Source organism: Phocoena sinus, chromosome 15, assembly GCF_008692025.1.
Source record: "Phocoena sinus isolate mPhoSin1 chromosome 15, mPhoSin1.pri, whole genome shotgun sequence".
Classification (NCBI taxonomy): Eukaryota; Metazoa; Chordata; class Mammalia; order Artiodactyla; family Phocoenidae; genus Phocoena; species Phocoena sinus.
Window position 1 is genome coordinate 43,299,519 of NC_045777.1, and position 18,077 is coordinate 43,317,595.

Sequence of the window (18,077 nt, forward strand, 5' to 3'; positions counted from 1 at the left end):
CAGATCATTTGACTTCAGAGCCGGCACCTTAACCACTACATCGTATGCCTTTCCTCAGTGAATGGGTAGACTGTACATGGAATTTAAGATGCCCTTTTAAACTTCTCCTGCATCATCTAGTTAACTCCTGTATTCCTGACTTAGTGTTTCCACCAGTGGCCCTTTCCCTGGAAGCCCAGACTAGGTCAGGTCACCCTGCACCAGATGCCTCTCTCACAGTCCTTTGTCTGCCCCGCTGAGCTGAGAGCACAGCAGAGACGCAGACAGCATCGTCTGCTGCCCTTATTGTCCACTTGCCCCAGGAGTGCCCCGTGCTCAGTAACGACTGGTGGATGAGCCAGTGAATGAGTGAAAGGATTACATCGTCAGATATGCATATTTGTCATCAGCTTTATTGAGGTATTATTTACATCAGCTTTGTTGAAGTATTATTTACATGCGATAAAATTTACCAACATATACATTCATGCGTCCACAACCACAGTCCAGATAAAGAACATTTCTATCACTGCAAAAGTTGCCTCGTGCCCCTTGCAATCTCTTTCCTCTACTCCCAGCCTCTGAGGTCACTGTTCTGCATTTCTGTCTCTGTAGTTTTGCTTTTTCTGGAATTTCAGACAAATGGGATTATACAGTATGTAGTCTTTTGTGTCTGTCTTATTTAACTTAGCCTAATGCTTTTTTAAAAACTTTTTATTTATTTTTATAAATTTATTTATTTTTGGCTGCATTTGCTCTTCGTTGCTGCACGCGGGCTTTCTCTAGTTGCGGCGCGTGGGCTTCTCATTGCGGTGGCTTCTCGTTGCGGAGCACAGGCTAGGCGCACAGGCTTCCGTAGTTGTGGCACATGGGCTCTAGAGCGCAGGCTCAGCAGTTGTGGTGCATGGGCTTAATTGCTCTGTGCCATGTGAGATCTTCCCGGACCAGTGCTCGAACCCGTGTCTCCTGCATTGGCAGGAGGATTCTAAACCACTGTGCCACCAAGGAAGCCCCTAGCCTAATGCATTCAGATCCTTCTGTATTGTTGCATGTGTCAGCAGTTCAAGGTATATTTTTTAAAACCACCTTACTTTTTTTCGAAATAGTCCAGAAATAAGTAACTAAACCCATTGAGGTTGAGACTTGATATGCTGAGATAAGCAGCAGTTTCCATGTGTGCTTGGGGCTCATGGGGTCCCCAGAACCCTTCAGCACGTCCGTGAGGTCAGAGAGATTTCATGGTAACACTGAGATGCTGTTTGCCATTTTCACTTTCATTCTCTCATGGGGTTTCGGGAGCTTTCCACATGCTGTGTGACGTGTGGGATTGCAGCAGATTGAATGCAGAAGTAGATACGAGAACCCATCTGTCTTCTGTTAAGCTGTCTGGCTTAAAGAAATTTGTAAAAATCTCCTCACTAAAATTTTTCGTTTTGGAAAATATAATCATTTTTTATAACATGTTAATTATATTTATTATTGTTATTAGATGACTTAATAGATATTTAAAATTTTTCTTTAATTTCTCATAAAACAAAGAGTAATAAACACAAATCATATGAACAGAAGCTCTTTTGGGCCCTCAATTTTTCAGTTGTAGAGAGGCCCTTAGTCCAAGAAATTTGAGACTCTCTGGGCTAGGGACATTTTTTAACAGGGGATCAGGAACAGAATGAGGAAGTCTTGGAGCTGGTTGTGGATTAGAAGAGTCTTGAGACCTGGGATGATGACCTGGCCTGAGGTGCCCGCAAAAGGGGCCTCTGGAGGGTATGCGGGCAGAAATATGAGAACATGCAGTGATGGCCAGAGTCTTCCGGCCAGCTGCCTCCCGGGACCTGGTGTGGCAGGTTCTGTCGCATACGTGCCTCCTCTGATGGGTAGCCCACGCTTGCTTGCAGGAGGGCAGTCAGAGGCTCAGAGGCAGCCACTCTCCTGAGGTGAAGTTGCAGCTACTGTCTGACATGAAGTTGGGCACTTTCTGAGGATCTGATGGCTGTGCTGGGTTCTGATTCCAGGGCACACAAAGGAAATCAGCAGGACTGTTTCTTTGGCTTTCGGGAAACAAATTTTACCCTACTAGAGTAACTGGTAGAATTCTAAGCGCAAATTAAAAGGCAAAAGCAGGTGGGAGGCTCCTCTTATCATTGGTGATGCTCTTGTTGGAAATGAAAGGTGTGGATCGTGGTTAGTGATGCTGTTAGTAAACCACAGCAGACTCACTCCTGCCTTTGACCTGCTCACTGCTTTTCTCTTTCAGGCGAAAGGGCCTGTGCTTCCGACTGAGGAAGATACTCCTCTTTGTCGTGGGGTTGTACGTGGCCATTCCATTTCTCATCAAACTGTGTCCTGGGATACAGGCCAAACTGATTTTCTTGAATTTCGGTAAGTGCTGTGTGTCCATGTTTCCTTTCATTTTAGTAAGAGTTCATTTTCATGGTGATTTATGTATTTATATATTCACTACTGAGATCAGGAAATAGAGGCTTTTTATTGTCCAGAAGGTTCCCTTTGCCCCCTCCCAGTTAAAAGATGTTTGTAACGAGGGCATTGCTCTTCAGGGTTGGCATTTGTGTGCACAGGTGACTACTGCATGGTGGGGGGGTCTTTCTTCAGCTGAGGTAGGTAGAAATGTTGATAACATGGAGAGTCTTCTGAAGCTGTCATGTTGGGGATGCACTGTCCTTTGTGCAGTCTAGGAGGTTAACTATCCTTGGAAAAGGTGACCACTGAAAATAGTGCCTTAAAAATAATTAGGCCTTTTTTCTTTAAATTAAAAAAAAAATCTTTTTTTTTCCCCCTTAAAAAACCCTGACAACTTGAGGATATGGGGAGGGGGAAGGGTGAGCTGTGACAAAGCGAGAGAGAGGCATGGACATATATACACTACCAAACGTAAGTAAGGTAGATAGCTAGTGGGAAGCAGCCGCATAGCACAGGGAGATCAACTTGGTGCTTTGTGACCGCCTGGAGGGGTGGGATAGGGAGGGTGGGAGACGCAAGAGGGAAGAGATATGGGAACATATGTATATGTATAACTGATTCACTTTGTTATAAAGCAGAAACTAACACACCATTGTAAAGCAATTATCCCCCAATAAAGATGTTAAAATAAAAAACAAAACAAAAAACCCTGACATACTTTGGTTTCTGTGGAATTACATGCTGGCTTTTGAGGTGTTATAGTCTCCTTCAGTTAACTTGGACCTGGTGTGTTCCAAAGTTTGTTTTTTTTTCATGCTATATGTTTACTTTTGGGCAAGTGGGAGGAAAAAGGGTAGAAGTATCAGGTTTATGAAGTGGAAGGTATACGGTTGCCAGGAATAATCCTTTTATGGAGCATCCTTTTACACCTTCAAGATGAGGCCAGGCGGGAAGGGACTGCGCCTGCGGGCCTTCGAGGTCGGTGGATAGAACATGGTGCTTGGCACCAACAGGTGCCTCATGAGAGATGGCTTTGCAGTCGGGTGTGGGGAGCCCTCAGGGCAGGTGAGGCAGGCTCTGCACGCTCTTGGCTGTGCTGGTTTGCAAGGAGTGGGTTTGAACTTGTGTGTGTCGGAGCTGGAGGCTTGGGAAGCTGGGCTGGTGCTGTGGAGGCAGCAGGGGAGCTGGTGAAGAGGAGGTGGGAGGAGAGGACAGACAAGAGGTGTTGCAAGGCAGGGGGTGGGTGGCCCCTCGTCTGGAGTAACTGCACCAGTGCTGCAGACTCTGCAGAGGCCCATGTGCATGGGGGCACATGAGTTTGGGGTGTTAAGTCTGCAGTAGACTTGATCACAGAAAAGTGGATGTCGCTGCTGAAAGGGAATGTCTGCTCTAAAGAGGCGCAGGAGGAGGAGGGGCAGAAATAGTGAGGTGGATATTTAATACTTCATAAACCTAAAATGCGTTTTGTATTTGGGTGTCATAAAGTAAGTATAAAACACATGTAGGTACACTAAGAAGCATTTGATTTTTCTAACATAAACGTGGCTAAACTTCCAGGAATTTATCATCCCTGAGTTTTCACCACTTGTGAGAAGCACAAACTTAGAAGGAACTCACAACCTGTTAAAATCAAGAAAGTTTTGTTTTTTTCTGACTGTAATGTCCCTTAAATGTCCACAGTCAGTCTAGCACAGAAGAGAGTTTGAGTTACACGCAAACACGAAGCCACAGGCTGCAGATTTCCCAATAGTAAACCTTAGAGTCAGCCCTGCACAGCTTTTCCACAAGGCAGGCCTCCGGACAACTCCAGGCCCCTTGGGCAGGTGTCTTGGCAGCAGGTGGCCTGCTGCCCTCTGGGCTGCCACACCGCGGGGTCCCAGCAAATATTTGAATAGAGTTGATTTTCTTTAGGTCAATCATTGGGGTAACTTTAGACACAGCCCACAAATTTTGCACTGTTGATTTCCTAATGAAATGGCAGGATGTTCCTGGGTTCTCTGGCACAGAAGAGGGAGGGCCAGGCTGGGCCGTGGGGCCGCCCTGCACCCCCCAGAGAGACACCCGTCCCCGACTCCTTGTTTCCATATGCCTGCTGTGTGGAAGTGGGATGGTTGTGTGTGCCCCTCCCCGTGGAGGAGATGGGGATCTCCAGGCTGTCTTGTGGTGTGACTTGGCAGTTTCATCTCACGCTTCTGGAGGGCCTGCGTGTTCAGGGGGCACCTTCGTTCTTGTCTCCTCAAGATGTGAATTGTGAGCTGTGGATTTCCATTTGGATATTGAAGGAAGTGTAACAATCTTTTGGGCCCCAAAACATGATTAAAATAGTCTTAATAAGTTCATAGCAACTCTATCTGAAACTAAATGTATAACTCAGATAAATAAGCGTTAGATGAAGGATAGCATCTATGATTTAAGGCATTATTCTACTTAAAATATATTTTCATAAAAAATACATGATCTTTCTAAAAACAAAAGATGAACTGAAAAACTCTGAAAGGCATGAAGAAGAAAATGAAACTTGTTCAGAGAAAATTGCTGTCACATTGTTTATTTCCTGCTGGCCTTTTTGTATGTGTCTGTACATGTTAGCATAAATATATGTGCTTTTCGATACTCCATTCAAAAGTCGGTACCCCCGCCCCCAGCCCGGCGATGTTGTCGTGATAGCAGCGCCTTGTCACAGTCTTTGCCCTGGGATTTAGAACCATCTCCTGGTGGGAAGGAATGTTTCCGTTCAGAGGCTGGTGTAAAACTGCTCTTGTCTGCACACTGCCTTGGGCCTTTTTTGGAGATTAGGGTTAATATATGAATAGCTCATTTGTTGTTCAAGCAGAAGGCCAGCCTGTCCACTACAGCTTCCACGGGACGGCAGTCCTTCAGCCTCCTCTTTTTCCTTCCCCTTAGCAGTCCCTGTGATCCCTGATAGCTTTCTTTCCTTATCCCTTTCTTCTTGTGGAAGCCCAGAGCCCTTCGGGGAACTGGCGTTTGATAAAACCCAGAGGGCCTTCCCGGCCCTTCCCTTGTTGGTGCCCCACCTCTTCCCGTATATCAGGGTGGTCTTTACTCAGTGCCTGGGATGGGGCATAGCCCCGATGTTCAAAGTTCTCAGGCAGTCAGACGTGTTCCCTGCAGCCCAGGAGTTCTGGCCTCTCACCCCACGAGTATCTTCTAGATTGGCTGAGGAAAGGATGGCAGACTCAGTTGTTTTCTGTTCATTCATGTGTTTACTCACTGCTTACCGAGCATCATCTCTTGAGGGTCCTTTCTAAATCGCTCCCGATGATGTTTGTGGTTGCTGATAAATGACAACGAGGTCAGAGGGTGGATGATACACAGCTGGGGAAGCAGGAGAAACCAGAGGCCTGGTCCTGACAGCTGCATGGGCCTGTGTGCTGGGTCCCTGGGCTGTGCACTCAACTTCTGTGTGAGGCGGAGCTTGTAATTGATAGCGATGAGGAGCTGGGTCACTGTCCTCGGCTCCCGACTCCTGCCCCTGCCACCTCAGGGGACTGCTGGCGGGCTGGGTGCTCTCTCCTTGCTTCAGCCCTGCGGTGGAAGCAGGGGCCAGGAGGGTGGGCTCCAGCCTGCATCCCAGAGTCACGGGCCAAGGGCTGTGGCCACACGAAGGCCAGCAGGAGTGAGCCGTGTTCTGGTCCAGGCAGATCCTGGACCCTCCTCAGGCCAGCCTGGGGCCCTGCACCCCTTGACTCCGTTCCTTTGTCTTGCAGAAGTTCTGCTTGCTTTTACCAGTAGTGGCCAGGTGGTTCCTCTGGGGCTGTCTCACCCCCCGGGACTCACCAGGCACCTCTCGCTAGCTGGAGGGGAGGCACACAGGCAGTACCTGCTGCACTTGGTGCATTAAATGCATCCTTTCCCACGGTTTCTAAAACAGAAATGAAAGTGAACCGGAGGACGGGCTTGGTGGGATGAGTCTGTCCTAGAGCAGAATTGAGTTTCTTGGTTCTAGATTTCTCGGGTTTGGAAGCTTTTAAGATTAACTGCTAATCTTCGGAAGATGCTTTTCACTGGTAGGGGCCCTCTCGGAACTCTGGGGCAGCGCGTAAGCTGCATGGCTGCCTTTTCTGGGAGAGAGCCCATGAGGCCTGACAGCAGTGCCCTCAGCCCTCGATGGTGCCCACCTTCCCTTTAGCACGGGCACTCTGGCCTCAGGAGCAGAGTTGATTGAATCAGCACTTGTTGGACATATTCAGAGTTTTACTGACAAAGTCGTTTCCCCTCAGTGGTCAGATGATGAACTGCCACCTGACGCTGCAGCCTCGGCTTCCCCAGCACGGAGCAGTCGCCAGGGATGGCAGGAGTGGGCACTTCCGTCTGAAAGAGACGCGTGCAGGGGAGACCTTGCTAGACCTGCTGGTCAGGAACCCTCCCTGAGGATGTTGTCAGAGTGAACTCTGACTCCACAGCATAACAGACACCACAGACGGGGTGGCTTAAAACTACAGAAATGTATTCTCTCCCAGTTCTGGAGCTTCGAAATCCCTGTGTTGGCAGGCCTGGGCTCCCTCTTCCTTGCCTCTTCCCAGCCTCTGGTGGTGGCTGGTGTTCCTTGGCTTGTAGCAGCACCACTGCTGCCCCTGCCTCCATCACACGGCTGCCTTCTCCTGTGACTTCATGTTGGCTTCCTTCTGTCTGTCTGTATCCAAATTCCCTTTTGATAAGGACACCAGTCGTATTAGAGCAGGTCCACCAAATGACCTTACTTAAGCTTGATTATCTCTGTAAAGACTCTGTTTCCAAATGAGGTCACCTTCTGATGTGCTGGGGGTTAGGACTTCAATATATCTTTTGGGGGGACCCAATTCGAGAACATTCAGGGCCCACCAGGATCAGAGCCAGTTTACCTTCCTCACTTCCTATCCGATTAGTCAAGAGTGTGGGCTATGGAGTCGGGCTGCCTGGGTGCAAATCCCAGAATCATCACATGTGACCTATGGTTGAGCAAGTGCTGTGGTCACAGTCGTACCAGCCTGGTTCAGGGACGGTGGTCAGAGTACCAGGAAGGTGCACCAGTAAATAGGATGCCACCTCCTTTGAGTGCCGGTTTTCTTTTGAGAGAAAATAATTAAAGTTTTTAAAATGTAGCCTGCTGCTTGGAAAAGAGAAGGATTAAGAAGCTGGAGGTTCAAAAGCAGCCCTGGTGGGAGGATTTGTCTTCCCCATGGTTTAAAAGCTCAGGGAATTCCGGGGGGGGGGGGGGGGGGAAGGAGCATGTGCATATCTCCACGTCCTCGTGAGTTGGCTGTTTCATTTCTTCAGTGAACATTTACTGAGCCGTGGGGACATTTGACGAAGTAAGAGCTGGAATGTAGGTATGTGGGTGCAGAGTATTGGGGGCGCAGCAGGTGCAAAGGCCCTGGGGCGTGAAGTGGGCATGCAGGGCTCTGGTGCCGAGAGGCCGTGTGAGTTACACAATGAAACTACTCTCTTCACCAAAGAAAACCAGAGTTGCATGACTTCCTTGTTGAAGACTGGCTGGAAGTCAGGGCTACACTGCACTTTGTCCCCACCCACTCTGGGAATTGCCATTTTATAATGTGAGTAAATCCCATCTCAAGGTTTGGTTTTTTGTTTTTCATTTTTCAACTAAATATAACTTCAAAAATTGTGTTCATCTCAAGCAATAAAAGTGCACTGGTATACAAGGGGAAAATTACACACTGGCCTCCACCCCCACACACACTTTAAACCCATGTTCACAGCCTGGTGTGTCTCTCTGTATTTCTTTCCAAGCCACACTGTGTTGGTGTTGGTATTGGCATTGGTGTTGCTTGCTTGTACAGTGGCGACATGGGATTACGTAGCCGCAGCACAGTGATCTTACCCTCCTTCCCTGCTCTTCTCACCTGCCTGTAATTCACAGAGGTTCTTCCAAGTCTGTCGATATCGGCTGCCTCTGTCTGAAGGCCCAGGGCTTCCCATCGTTGGGTGCACTGCAGTTTATCAGCCGTTGCCCTGTCGACAGGTCACCTGTTAAATTCAGGGCTGAATGAGTAGCTGCTGTTATGTTCCCATGCCTTCCCTCGACTCTGTGTGGCTTGTGGGTTCTGTGGATTCCTCCACCTCTGGCACCCACTCCTCATCTTCGGCCTCACTCTCTGTTAAATGACAGCACTAGGAACCTCAGAATCCCACTTACCTGGCCCGCACTCACATTCAGGTGGTCATCAAGCCCGTGGCCCCAGGTCCAGAACACACATCCATCTGTCGCCTTTCCCACAGTCCCTCCCCCAGCACCCTGGCTCCAGCCTTCAGTCGTAGCCTCCTTGTCTCCAGCCTCTCTCATGGCCAGGCCGACCCTCAGGTCTCCCAAGGATCTTTCCTTCCCTCCTTCACATCTTCTCACACCTTGAACAGCCTTCAGTGGGTCCCTGCTTGGACCTCGTCCTTGCCGAAGGATCTGTGGATACACGTACCTCCAGCCCCGCCTGAGGCTGGAGGGCCCGGTGCCCCAGGCAGTATGGCGTTGGGAAAGTACTTGGCACTTTTTGAGAGCTTCACCTCTGCTGTGTACGTGTGTGTCCGTCCACCCTCACTAATCCTGGTTTCCATCTCTTTGTCCCCCACAGTGCGCGTTCCCTATTTCATTGATTTGAAAAAACCACAGGATCAAGGTTTGAATCACACCTGTAATTACTACCTCCAGCCAGAGGAAGACGTGACCCTTGGAGTCTGGTGAGTGTACAGCCTCAGGGCTGCAGGGCCGGGCACCGCCTCTTGATAGCAGAGCCGTCTCTGAAACTCTTGCTTGTCCATTTTTATATTTTGCCTGCTGTTTCCAAAAGAAAGATCTCAGCTAAATTCCTTGAATAATGGGGCACGAGATGGCAGCACCAGCTCTGTTCTGAGGTTTTCAAACCAGATTGGTTTTTGCAGAAAGCCTCGTTTCCAGGAGAGAAGAACGCCAGAAACAGAATATATCACAGAATCGTGAGCGCAGGCTTGAGCCACACCTGTCTTGCAGAGAAGGGCCCACCCAGTTGTTGCAAACAGCTGCATTTCTTTCACAGCACTCGCAGCTCTTGGTAGTGGTGGCCTTTGCTCTTTTCTTAGCGTTTACTTTTTTAGCCATAAATTTAGGTTGGGCCTAAGTTCTGTGACTTCTTGGCATTTCTTTGGAATATGATTTAATGCTTTTTCTGTGGACTAGTTGGTGTTTACAAACAACAGAACCAGAGCGGACCGCCTTTCCTGTGGCGTCTTCTCTTTCTCTCAGAAGCAGCTCTGAATTGCTGCCTTTGTCTCAGTAGAACTGCTGTGGACGTGAGAAGCTTCTGAGTGAAGTGCTCTGAATTGCTTCCCTGTGCTGTGCGGAGGGCAGGGGCTCCTGCGTAAAGACCAGAGAGTGAGAGGGAGGTTCTGGTTCGTAGTGGCTGAGGCTGGGGCTGTCTTTGGTCATTTCTGGTTTGTTTTAACGGAGCATTTACGACCAGTGTGTGCATGCAGGCCGCTGTGCATTTTCATTTTCAGTCAGAAGCCTGACATGTTTTGCTCGAAGGTGTTTGGGGGAATTGGCGGCTCTCCTGATGATTAAGAGGGTCTGTGCTTTGAAGATGTGGGCTCAGCCAGGCTTCTTCCTCGAGCAGAACAGCCGTGTTACAGGACAGGTATTTGTGGACAGTTACCTGTGAAGGTTGTGTTGGTGATGACCACATGAGTCTCTGGGAAGCGACAGCCGCTGTGTGCTGGTGGGCACCACTGCCCGCCCAGGTCTGCTCCCTGCACTGTCTTGATCACAGTGCGGGCCCTTGGGTGGCAGCAGCTCCATTCACCACCTGCCCTCACTGGCATCTCGCCATGTCCTGCTGCTGCGGAGGAGCTGGAGGCGGGTGGTGGTGGGAGGGCAGCTCCCCTCTGCCAGGCAGAGGGAGGAGCCCAGGGATGGAGAGCTTGCCTGGGCCTTTGTCAGGAGCTCCGAGTTTGGGTAGCCTGGCTGCTGGAGGCATATCAGCTCCCAGCACCTTCCAAATGTACCTTTCCCTCTCATAGGTTTGTAATTGTGGGAGAGTGATAATTGCAGCATTCAGAACCACCCAAAATGCAATCCTCTGAAATGGGTCAGAGAGACTACGTTAGAAACGAGATGCTAACACTTAGAAAAGAAGAAATCGGCCATGTAATGTTTTTAAAACTTCCCAAGAATGAATTTGAATAAGTTTTACAGAAAAAAGGAATTAAATCAGACCCTCCCCAGTGATGAACAGTGACTTTGATGTGTCCTGAGTTAAGATGAACCAGAGCACCTCTCTAAAGGAGGGTTTGGCCACATAGACAAGTGTCCACCTGCCTGGCCAGGCACGGAAGGACTGCTCACGTGGGCCTGTGACGTCTCCTGCAGAGGTGCGTCAGTGCCAAGACGGCTTGTGGACAGGCTCTGTGTTAGAAATGGTGCATTAAGGATGGCCGGGCTTCCAGTCCAGCCCGTAGACCCGTGTTGCTGAATTAGTACATATAACAGCACGATATGTCTTGCATCGTGAGTTAAGTCACGTGCTTAAAGACATGGATGAGTTTGAGGGGATGTGGCGTTGCTCAGTGTCCATTCAGTGCCCGTTCTGTGCTGGAACCCAGCTGGAAGGGGTCTGAGCTCACATAGCTTCCCCTTTATACAGGAGGAGTGGCTGTCACCCCACCCCTAGTAACTGCTGCTGGGGCAAGCTTCTGGGGCCCAGAGAGGGCCCATCCGCGAGTCAGGAAATGACCTGCCTCAGCTGCCAGAAGCTGCCCTCACAGCTTGGAGTCGGCCCACCCGGCCTCCTGCTGTCCGCTCAGTTGTGACTTGAGCCGTGGGCATCCCGTCTGCAGGCGCGTCACCTGCCGCTCCCCTCTGCTTCTGCTTCCAGGCACACTGTCCCCGCTGTCTGGTGGAAGAACGCCCAAGGGAAGGACCAGATGTGGTATGAGGATGCCTTGGCTTCTAGCCACCCGATCATCCTGTACCTGCACGGGAACGCGGGCACCAGGTGAGGAGGGGCTCCTTTGTGGGGCCCATCGCAGTGAGAGCGTGGGTGCACCTGGGACACGGACGTCCTGAGAACACAGGAGGAGGCAGGGTTTGTCTGGGGTTTGGGAGAAGCTTGCATGAAGTCGTGTTCCCACAGGCCCAGAGCAGAGCAGGGCTGTGTGCAAGGTGGACCGGGCCTGCTTGCTTGGAAACCACCGGCTGAGCAGATGTGGGCAGCTGTGTCCAGAAATCCCTGGTCTGAAGCTCGTGCCTGGGGTGGGATGGAGGTTGTCAGAGCGACCGAGAGCCTCAGCCAGAGGGGTGTCCTTCTTCCTGGGTTAGGGAACAAGGCTTCTCAGTGGGCAGGAGGCATGGTCCCTCAGCCGAGGTTTGTTGAGACCCTGCAGAGCCACTGTGTGCCCAGGAGGTCGCCTCTGCTCACCCAGCATCTGCTGTCTGGTCTGAAGAAACTTTCTCGCTGGCAGGTGTGCCCTGCTGGAGGGGGAGGCATGCTTCCTGGGGAGGGGCGAGGGTGACGTTGAAGGTGGGGGAGTCCCATGAAGAGACCCAGCTGAGCATGCAGGGACAAGCTTGTCCTCGGGGGCTGCCATGCCACGCTCTCAGGCCAGGGTACTCGCAGCCCTGAGCCGGCAGTGCCAGCGCATCCCACTGGGCCATCAAGGAAGCACCTGCGTCTGTGCAGATAAAGCCCTCGCCCAGGTGCTGTTCGAGAGTAGGTTTAATGGATGTCTTTCAGACAAGCGGGGACTGGAGCCATTGTTCAAAGAGGGCCCCTTCCAGCCCACATGGTCAGCCTTGTTGAGAAGAATCTGCAGGAGAGCTGGTGGGGTGAGAGGAAGAGGGGCGTTTTCTGAACAAGCATTGCCTGAAACCCCTGGGAGGGTCCCTGTTCCTTGGGTCTCGTGAGAGACAGCCAGCAAGAAGCAGCAGGAGGCCGGGCACCGCGGGGCCGGGCTGGGGTCAGTCATTTCACAGGCAGAACCGGCGAGGAGGACAAAGCAGGCCACAGAGGGCGTCTGGGCAGAGGGGCTACACAGAGGATGTAGCAGGATGTCCAGGAAGTGGGCCCCACAAGGACACTCTGAGCCGGGAGAGCGGAGCGCTGAGCTACTGACTCAGCACGCACTTGGCAGTCTGCGTTCCCTTCGTCTGGGACAAGCTACAGCGGGTTTGTCTTCCGCTTTTCAAAGAGCAAGTGAATACAAACAGCTCCTGTAGCCTCTTTCTATAAATGAGGGAAGTTTGGAGTTCTTTGTGAGCAGTGCCAATCACATGGTAAAGAAGACAAAGTCTATCTGTAACTTCAGGGTGGAAGGAATCTTGTGACTTTGAAGGTTTGCTGCCCGCCCCCACCCCCATCCCCAAGGACTACTCAGGCTGCAGATCTCAGCGGCCACCCAGCCGGGCAGGACAGCAGCAGCCGTGGTTCCCTGAGACTCGGACCCCCAGGATGCCCCCAGCCCCATCACGCTCTAAATCCCCCTTCTTGCTCAAGGTAGGGTACTGGGAACATTTAGAAAAGAGCCATGACAAATGGTTGCAAAGATAACTGAAGACACTGCAGTATTTCTTTCTGGTCTTGAAGCGAAGTCCTTTGAGTGAGTGTTTCTGGGTTATATTGACTTTCCTCCTTCGTCGTGTTCTCGCCTCCCCTGAGGACGCTCGCCCCGTGAACACACACCCCGGAAATTGGCCAAATGCTCCTCATAAAGAAGGGAAAGAGCTGAGAAGTCTGGTGAGGGTGAGCCCGCCTGCTGATGTGTCTCCCTCCCGAGGCAGCTCTGTCCCTGCTTGGGTGTCTGTGCACCGTAACAGCCAGCCAGCATCTGGGCAGAAAGTGCGAGAAAGAGGTGGACAGTCCTTGGAGAGAGGTGCAGGCGTGAGGCGGTGCCAGCAGTGGCGCCTGCTCGGCCGTGGTGTTCGGCCGAGCCGCGGAAGCTGGAGCCTGCTGGGGAGGGGCTAGGAGGCTCACAGTGGCTGTCAGATCACGATGGCACCTTCGACCCAGCATCCACCCACGGACACACGTGTGTGGAAGGACATTAGGGGGTGGCCGCAGCAGCAGAAGCTCAGTTAGCAGCAGGTGGGAAAGAACCAAAGTGACCACGAGGGGAGGGCGTGAATGGCCGAGGAGGAGAGTTCTGAGAGTTGGCTGTGGCTCTGTAGGTGAAAAGGTTGGGGCGGGAGGTGCCTGTGGCCTGTCCCCGTGGTGTGTGTGCCAGCAAGGAAGTGCTTCCCTCCTGTTCATGGGTGGTCCTGGACACTGGGGAGCTGAGGGGCCCTTTGTGTCTTCTGGGGTTTGTACTGAAGGTTTGTATGGCCTACTCAAACCAAAGGTGAGGTAATAGTTAAGAAATATCCCCCTTGTTTGGCACCATACTGTGGAGGCAAGCTGGGAGCCATGTAGGTGCCCTGAGGAGGAGGTGACCTGTCCATCAGCCTCCCGTGTAGATTTGGGGACCAGGCACTAAGGGCCCAGATGCTGCCGTGCTGATCCTGGGCCCCCTTTCCGAGAAGATGCACTAACAGCCATGCTTGTTTCCTTTCCCTGATGATCTAGAGGAGGCGACCACCGGGTGGAGCTTTACAAGGTAGGTGAGGACGGCACACAGTTTATGATGGACAGAGCGGTGCCCTTAGCTTATGACAGACAGAAGGGGCCACACAGTGGACAGATGGATGGAGCAGTGCCCATGGGGTGTGACCCACACGGTCTGTGACAGATGGAGCGTTGCTTGCCTCCTGCTTCTGGCTGTTCTTTCCAGGACGCGTGAACAGAAGGGGGTCCTCCTAATAATTTTGAGTTAATACTCATTGTTGATCTTTTTAACACTGCCTGTTATGGACGTCTCCCCATGGAATGCTTCCCATTTTGCTGCCTCTGGGGATAGTTTCCAAGATCGGGATGAATGGACTTTGTAGATCATATGCCAGAAATTGGCAAATTACATAAAGTCACTTGGAATTGCTTGGGTTTAGTGGGTTTAGTCAGAGCCATGTTGCCCAGGTGTTTGTTTTTCACTTCCAGGTGCTGAGTTCCCTTGGCTACCACGTGGTTACCTTTGACTACAGAGGTGAGGGCTCCGTACTTGCCCCGCTTCCTCCAGGTCGGTGTGGGATATGCAGGTGTTGCTCTGAGAGGCTCCTGCGCGGCTGGCAGCTCTGCCGTGACCTGTGGCAATTGTGAGCACGTGGAGGTGGTTGGAGGGTCAGGGTCTTCGGAGGTGTGTCCTGCGGGCATCCACCCCTGTAGGGTGCCTGGAACCCCAGCACACACCCTCTGTCAGCCGCATTTTATAAGTAGAAAGTACTGTCTTTTCTTTATTGGACTCAGACTTTCCCCACAGCTAGACACGTTTCATGTTCAGCACAGCTGGTTTTGTTGACGTTATGGAGACGGGGAAGAGAGAGACTCATCTTCTCGCCCCTCAGTATTTCTTCTTTCTAGCCTCCCACAGTTTGATGCGTGAGGAAAATGCTTTGTGTTGTCAGGGAGCAGCTGTGTGGCAAGTGTGTGCCTTGGACAGTCCTTGGCGGGAGAGGTCAAAGGGCTAAAGGCCTCTTGTCCAGCTCACCCTGATTGGGGGTAAGGGGGTGGGGTCCACATCCACAGACTCAGGAGCCGGTTGACATCACCTGGATGTGAACTTTGGAAGAGTTTCCTCTTGCTGCTGCAACAAGTTACCACAAACGTAAATGTCTCGAAACAGCACAGACTTATTATCTTGATGTTCTGGAGGTCAGGAGTTCAAAATCGTTAGCCACTGGAATAAGTCAAGGTGTGGGCACGGCTGGAAGCTCCAGAGGAGAGTCAGGTTCCTGGTCTCTTCCAGCTTCTCCAGGCCACCCTCACTCCTTGCCTGTGGCCTGAGTCTGCATCACTCTGGCTCTGACTTCTGTCTCCCTTCTGAGCATAAAGACCCTGTGATTACTTGGGGCTCACGCTGATCAGGATAATCTCCCATCCCAGGGTCTCCTGATTCGCAGCCTCTTTCCTTCTGCACCCTTCATTCCCCTTGCCGTGTAAGGTACCAGAGGCACAGGTTTCGGGGTTGGACATGGACATCTTTGGGGGCCATTATTCTGCCGACCATAGGGTGAGGGATGGTTCTTTTGTGGAAGAGTGTTCCATCAGGAGGAGGGAGCTGGGTTGGAGAAACTCTGAAATGAGGCCCATCCTTTCCTCCTGCTCCTGCCGCTGGAACCTCAGGGTAGTGAGGGGGTGGCCTCTTCCTTGTTCGCCTCCTGGTGCTTGCAACAGAAGTAAGATCCCATCTATCACTTCCTCTTTTCATTTCCCATTGAGTCTCTGCCTTTCTAAGCCAAACAAGAGTTTGTCCCTGTCTCTGTCTCTCTGTGTCTCTCCCTGTCTCTTTGTCCCTTCCCCCACCAGTGCCCCAAGCCCTCACACTGGCCTTGTCCCTGACATTGGCTCCTTCCCTAATCTGGGTCTGGGATGCCCCGGGGAGGTGGCCTGTGGTACCCCTGCCTCTGGGTTTTGCTTGTGTAGCAGGACTTGCTCTTTCTGAGCCTTGTGGTGCTTTCAGATCATTTGATGATGACTCACTGCTGAGCTGCTGGAAATGACAGTCACACTTGACTTTGAGAATCTGGAGGGAAGGTCCCTTGGGAGGTCAAGGTTTAGGGGCCGAGACAGTTGGCTTTCCTCTGTTAAGCAAACAGGATGCTAAAAGCCCCTTCCTTTCTGGGTCAGAGTTGCCCTGAGCCTGGAATCTGCCTGTCTGGGGGCCTCTCCACGCCTGTCCACAGCTGGACCACAGCTGGGCCATGCAGTCAGGGCTGGGCTCAGGGGCCCCAGGGTGGACTGGACTCTCACTGGCTGAGCCTGTCAGTGCCTCATCCTGGTGCCAAGCCCCGGATGTTGGAGCCGGCAGGGGTCTGCATGTCTGACCACCCCGTCTGCTCAGCTGCTCATCGAGACTCAGATGAGGGCGGGTGGATGGCCGTTTAGGTTCAGAGGTTGTGACAGCTGAGGAGGTGGGAGAAGAAGAGCTGGCTTGGCCGAGACCTTGAGGCCCCAGACGTTCTGGGCCTCCTGCTGAGAAGGGGGAGGAGGTGGGCTTGCCCCTCGAGGTCCCCTGGGCTGCATGTGACGTCCTCCTCTTGCTGCTGCTTTCCCAGGTTGGGGTGACTCAGTAGGAACGCCGTCGGAGCGGGGCATGACGTACGACGCACTCCATGTTTTTGACTGGATCAAAGCGCGAAGTGGAGACAACCCTGTGTATATTTGGGGCCATTCCCTCGGCACTGGGTAAGAATTCCCCGCGTGGCCTTTGCAGGAGCAGGTCTTCACGGGCAACTGTCCAGCCCAGGCTCTCCTAGGGGCCCCGGAGTCCTCTGGAACCTGTAGCACCGTTAGTGCTATGATGGGGGCAGGGGATGAAGCACCGCAGAGACCACGAGGGGCTTGAGATACTTCAGCTCCTCAACCAGGAAGTGACGGGAGGCACAACAGCAGTCGTGGAGGTGCCGTGCCGTCTCCTCCGCAGGGAGGATGCAGGCGCGCCTCAGCGGGACTGTGCCCTGAGGAGGTGGGTCCGAGCAGAACGGGACAGGGCACTCGGGCTTCCCTTGGCCTGGCTGAGGACATATATGCTGCCCAGCAAGCCCAGGAGCCAGGGCCTTGGTTCTGTTTGCAAATGGTGGGCCCCTTAGCCCACGCTTGGCGTCGTCACCAAAGAACTTGGGTAGGCAGCAGCGGTGGTTCCCTTCCTCCATCTGCCAAGACAGGAAGCACTTCGATGTTCCACGTGAGCCGCCTGCATCGCTTCCACGGGCGTAGGGGCCAGTGTTTCTAAAGGAGCCCAAGACCAGCACCTGCTGTTTTTCTGCTGCCTTTCCTTTGGACGCTGTGGCTGCAGGCGGGTTGGGGCCGCAGGCGGGTTGGGGCCGCAGGCTGGGCAGTGCCTGGGACAGGGCCTCCTGGCCTGCCCTCACGGGGGGACTGAAACCTGGACAGGAGAGCAGGCCGTCCTGCCCTGGGTGTCTGCATGGGACCCACCCAGGTTGGTCCCGGGAAGGCAGGAGGCCCCCAGGCCTGGCAGACTGCAAGTGCTGCCGCCCCCAGGAGCTGTGCAGGCAGACTGCAGCCTCCTCCCTGCCGACGGGGCGGCCCTGGGCCCTGCTGTCCTCCTCCCACCCATACGGACCGGGTGTGAACTGGGGCGCCGCTGTGTGGCCTGAAGGGGCTGCTCCAGGTGAGGTGCATGCCTCGGGGACATGGAGGTGCCCTGTCGGAGGGGCTGGCTGACGGCTGGGGCATCTGTGCTCCCCCCGCCCAAAACCCCACTGGTCACTTCGCAGACCCCGGCTTCCTCGGTCACCTTTGAGTATTAGGAGGATCTCATCTGGAACAATTTTTGTCATAATTCAGCTGAACTTTTTTTTTTCTTACCAGAGTGGCCACAAACCTGGTGCGGCGCCTCTGTGAGCGAGGTAGGGGCTCGTGTGGGGTCACACGTCATGGGGATGGCCCGGCTCCCGTGGGCGGGTGGAGCGTTGGGGAGCCGGCTGTGCTCCAGGCCCTGGGGCTTCTCGTGAAGTGGGTGGTGGTGGACGTGCCGTGCAGTGAGACGAGAGCAAGGCGCTGAGGTGGGGGCCTGAGCAGACCCTTGAGGGCCTTCCCCCGATCCGCCAGCGGCTGGCGGGGCCTCACCAGGGGCCGGGCTCCGCT

General features: G+C 52.8%; 1 protein-coding gene across 3 annotated transcripts in view; it reads left to right on the plus strand.

Moving 5' to 3' along the window:
* The window catches only part of ABHD12 (abhydrolase domain containing 12, lysophospholipase), a 68,788-nt gene that overhangs the window by 45,082 nt on the left and 5,629 nt on the right, over nucleotides 1–18,077 (plus strand). For all 3 annotated transcript variants that reach the window (XM_032606251.1, XM_032606254.1, XM_032606253.1), the window contains 7 exons: nucleotides 2,237–2,361; nucleotides 8,988–9,093; nucleotides 11,262–11,381; nucleotides 13,944–13,974; nucleotides 14,412–14,457; nucleotides 16,526–16,655; nucleotides 17,802–17,839. In XM_032606251.1, coding sequence (XP_032462142.1) covers nucleotides 2,237–2,361; nucleotides 8,988–9,093; nucleotides 11,262–11,381; nucleotides 13,944–13,974; nucleotides 14,412–14,457; nucleotides 16,526–16,655; nucleotides 17,802–17,839 — 596 coding nt within the window. The remainder of the gene's footprint in view (nucleotides 1–2,236; nucleotides 2,362–8,987; nucleotides 9,094–11,261; nucleotides 11,382–13,943; nucleotides 13,975–14,411; nucleotides 14,458–16,525; nucleotides 16,656–17,801; nucleotides 17,840–18,077) is intronic.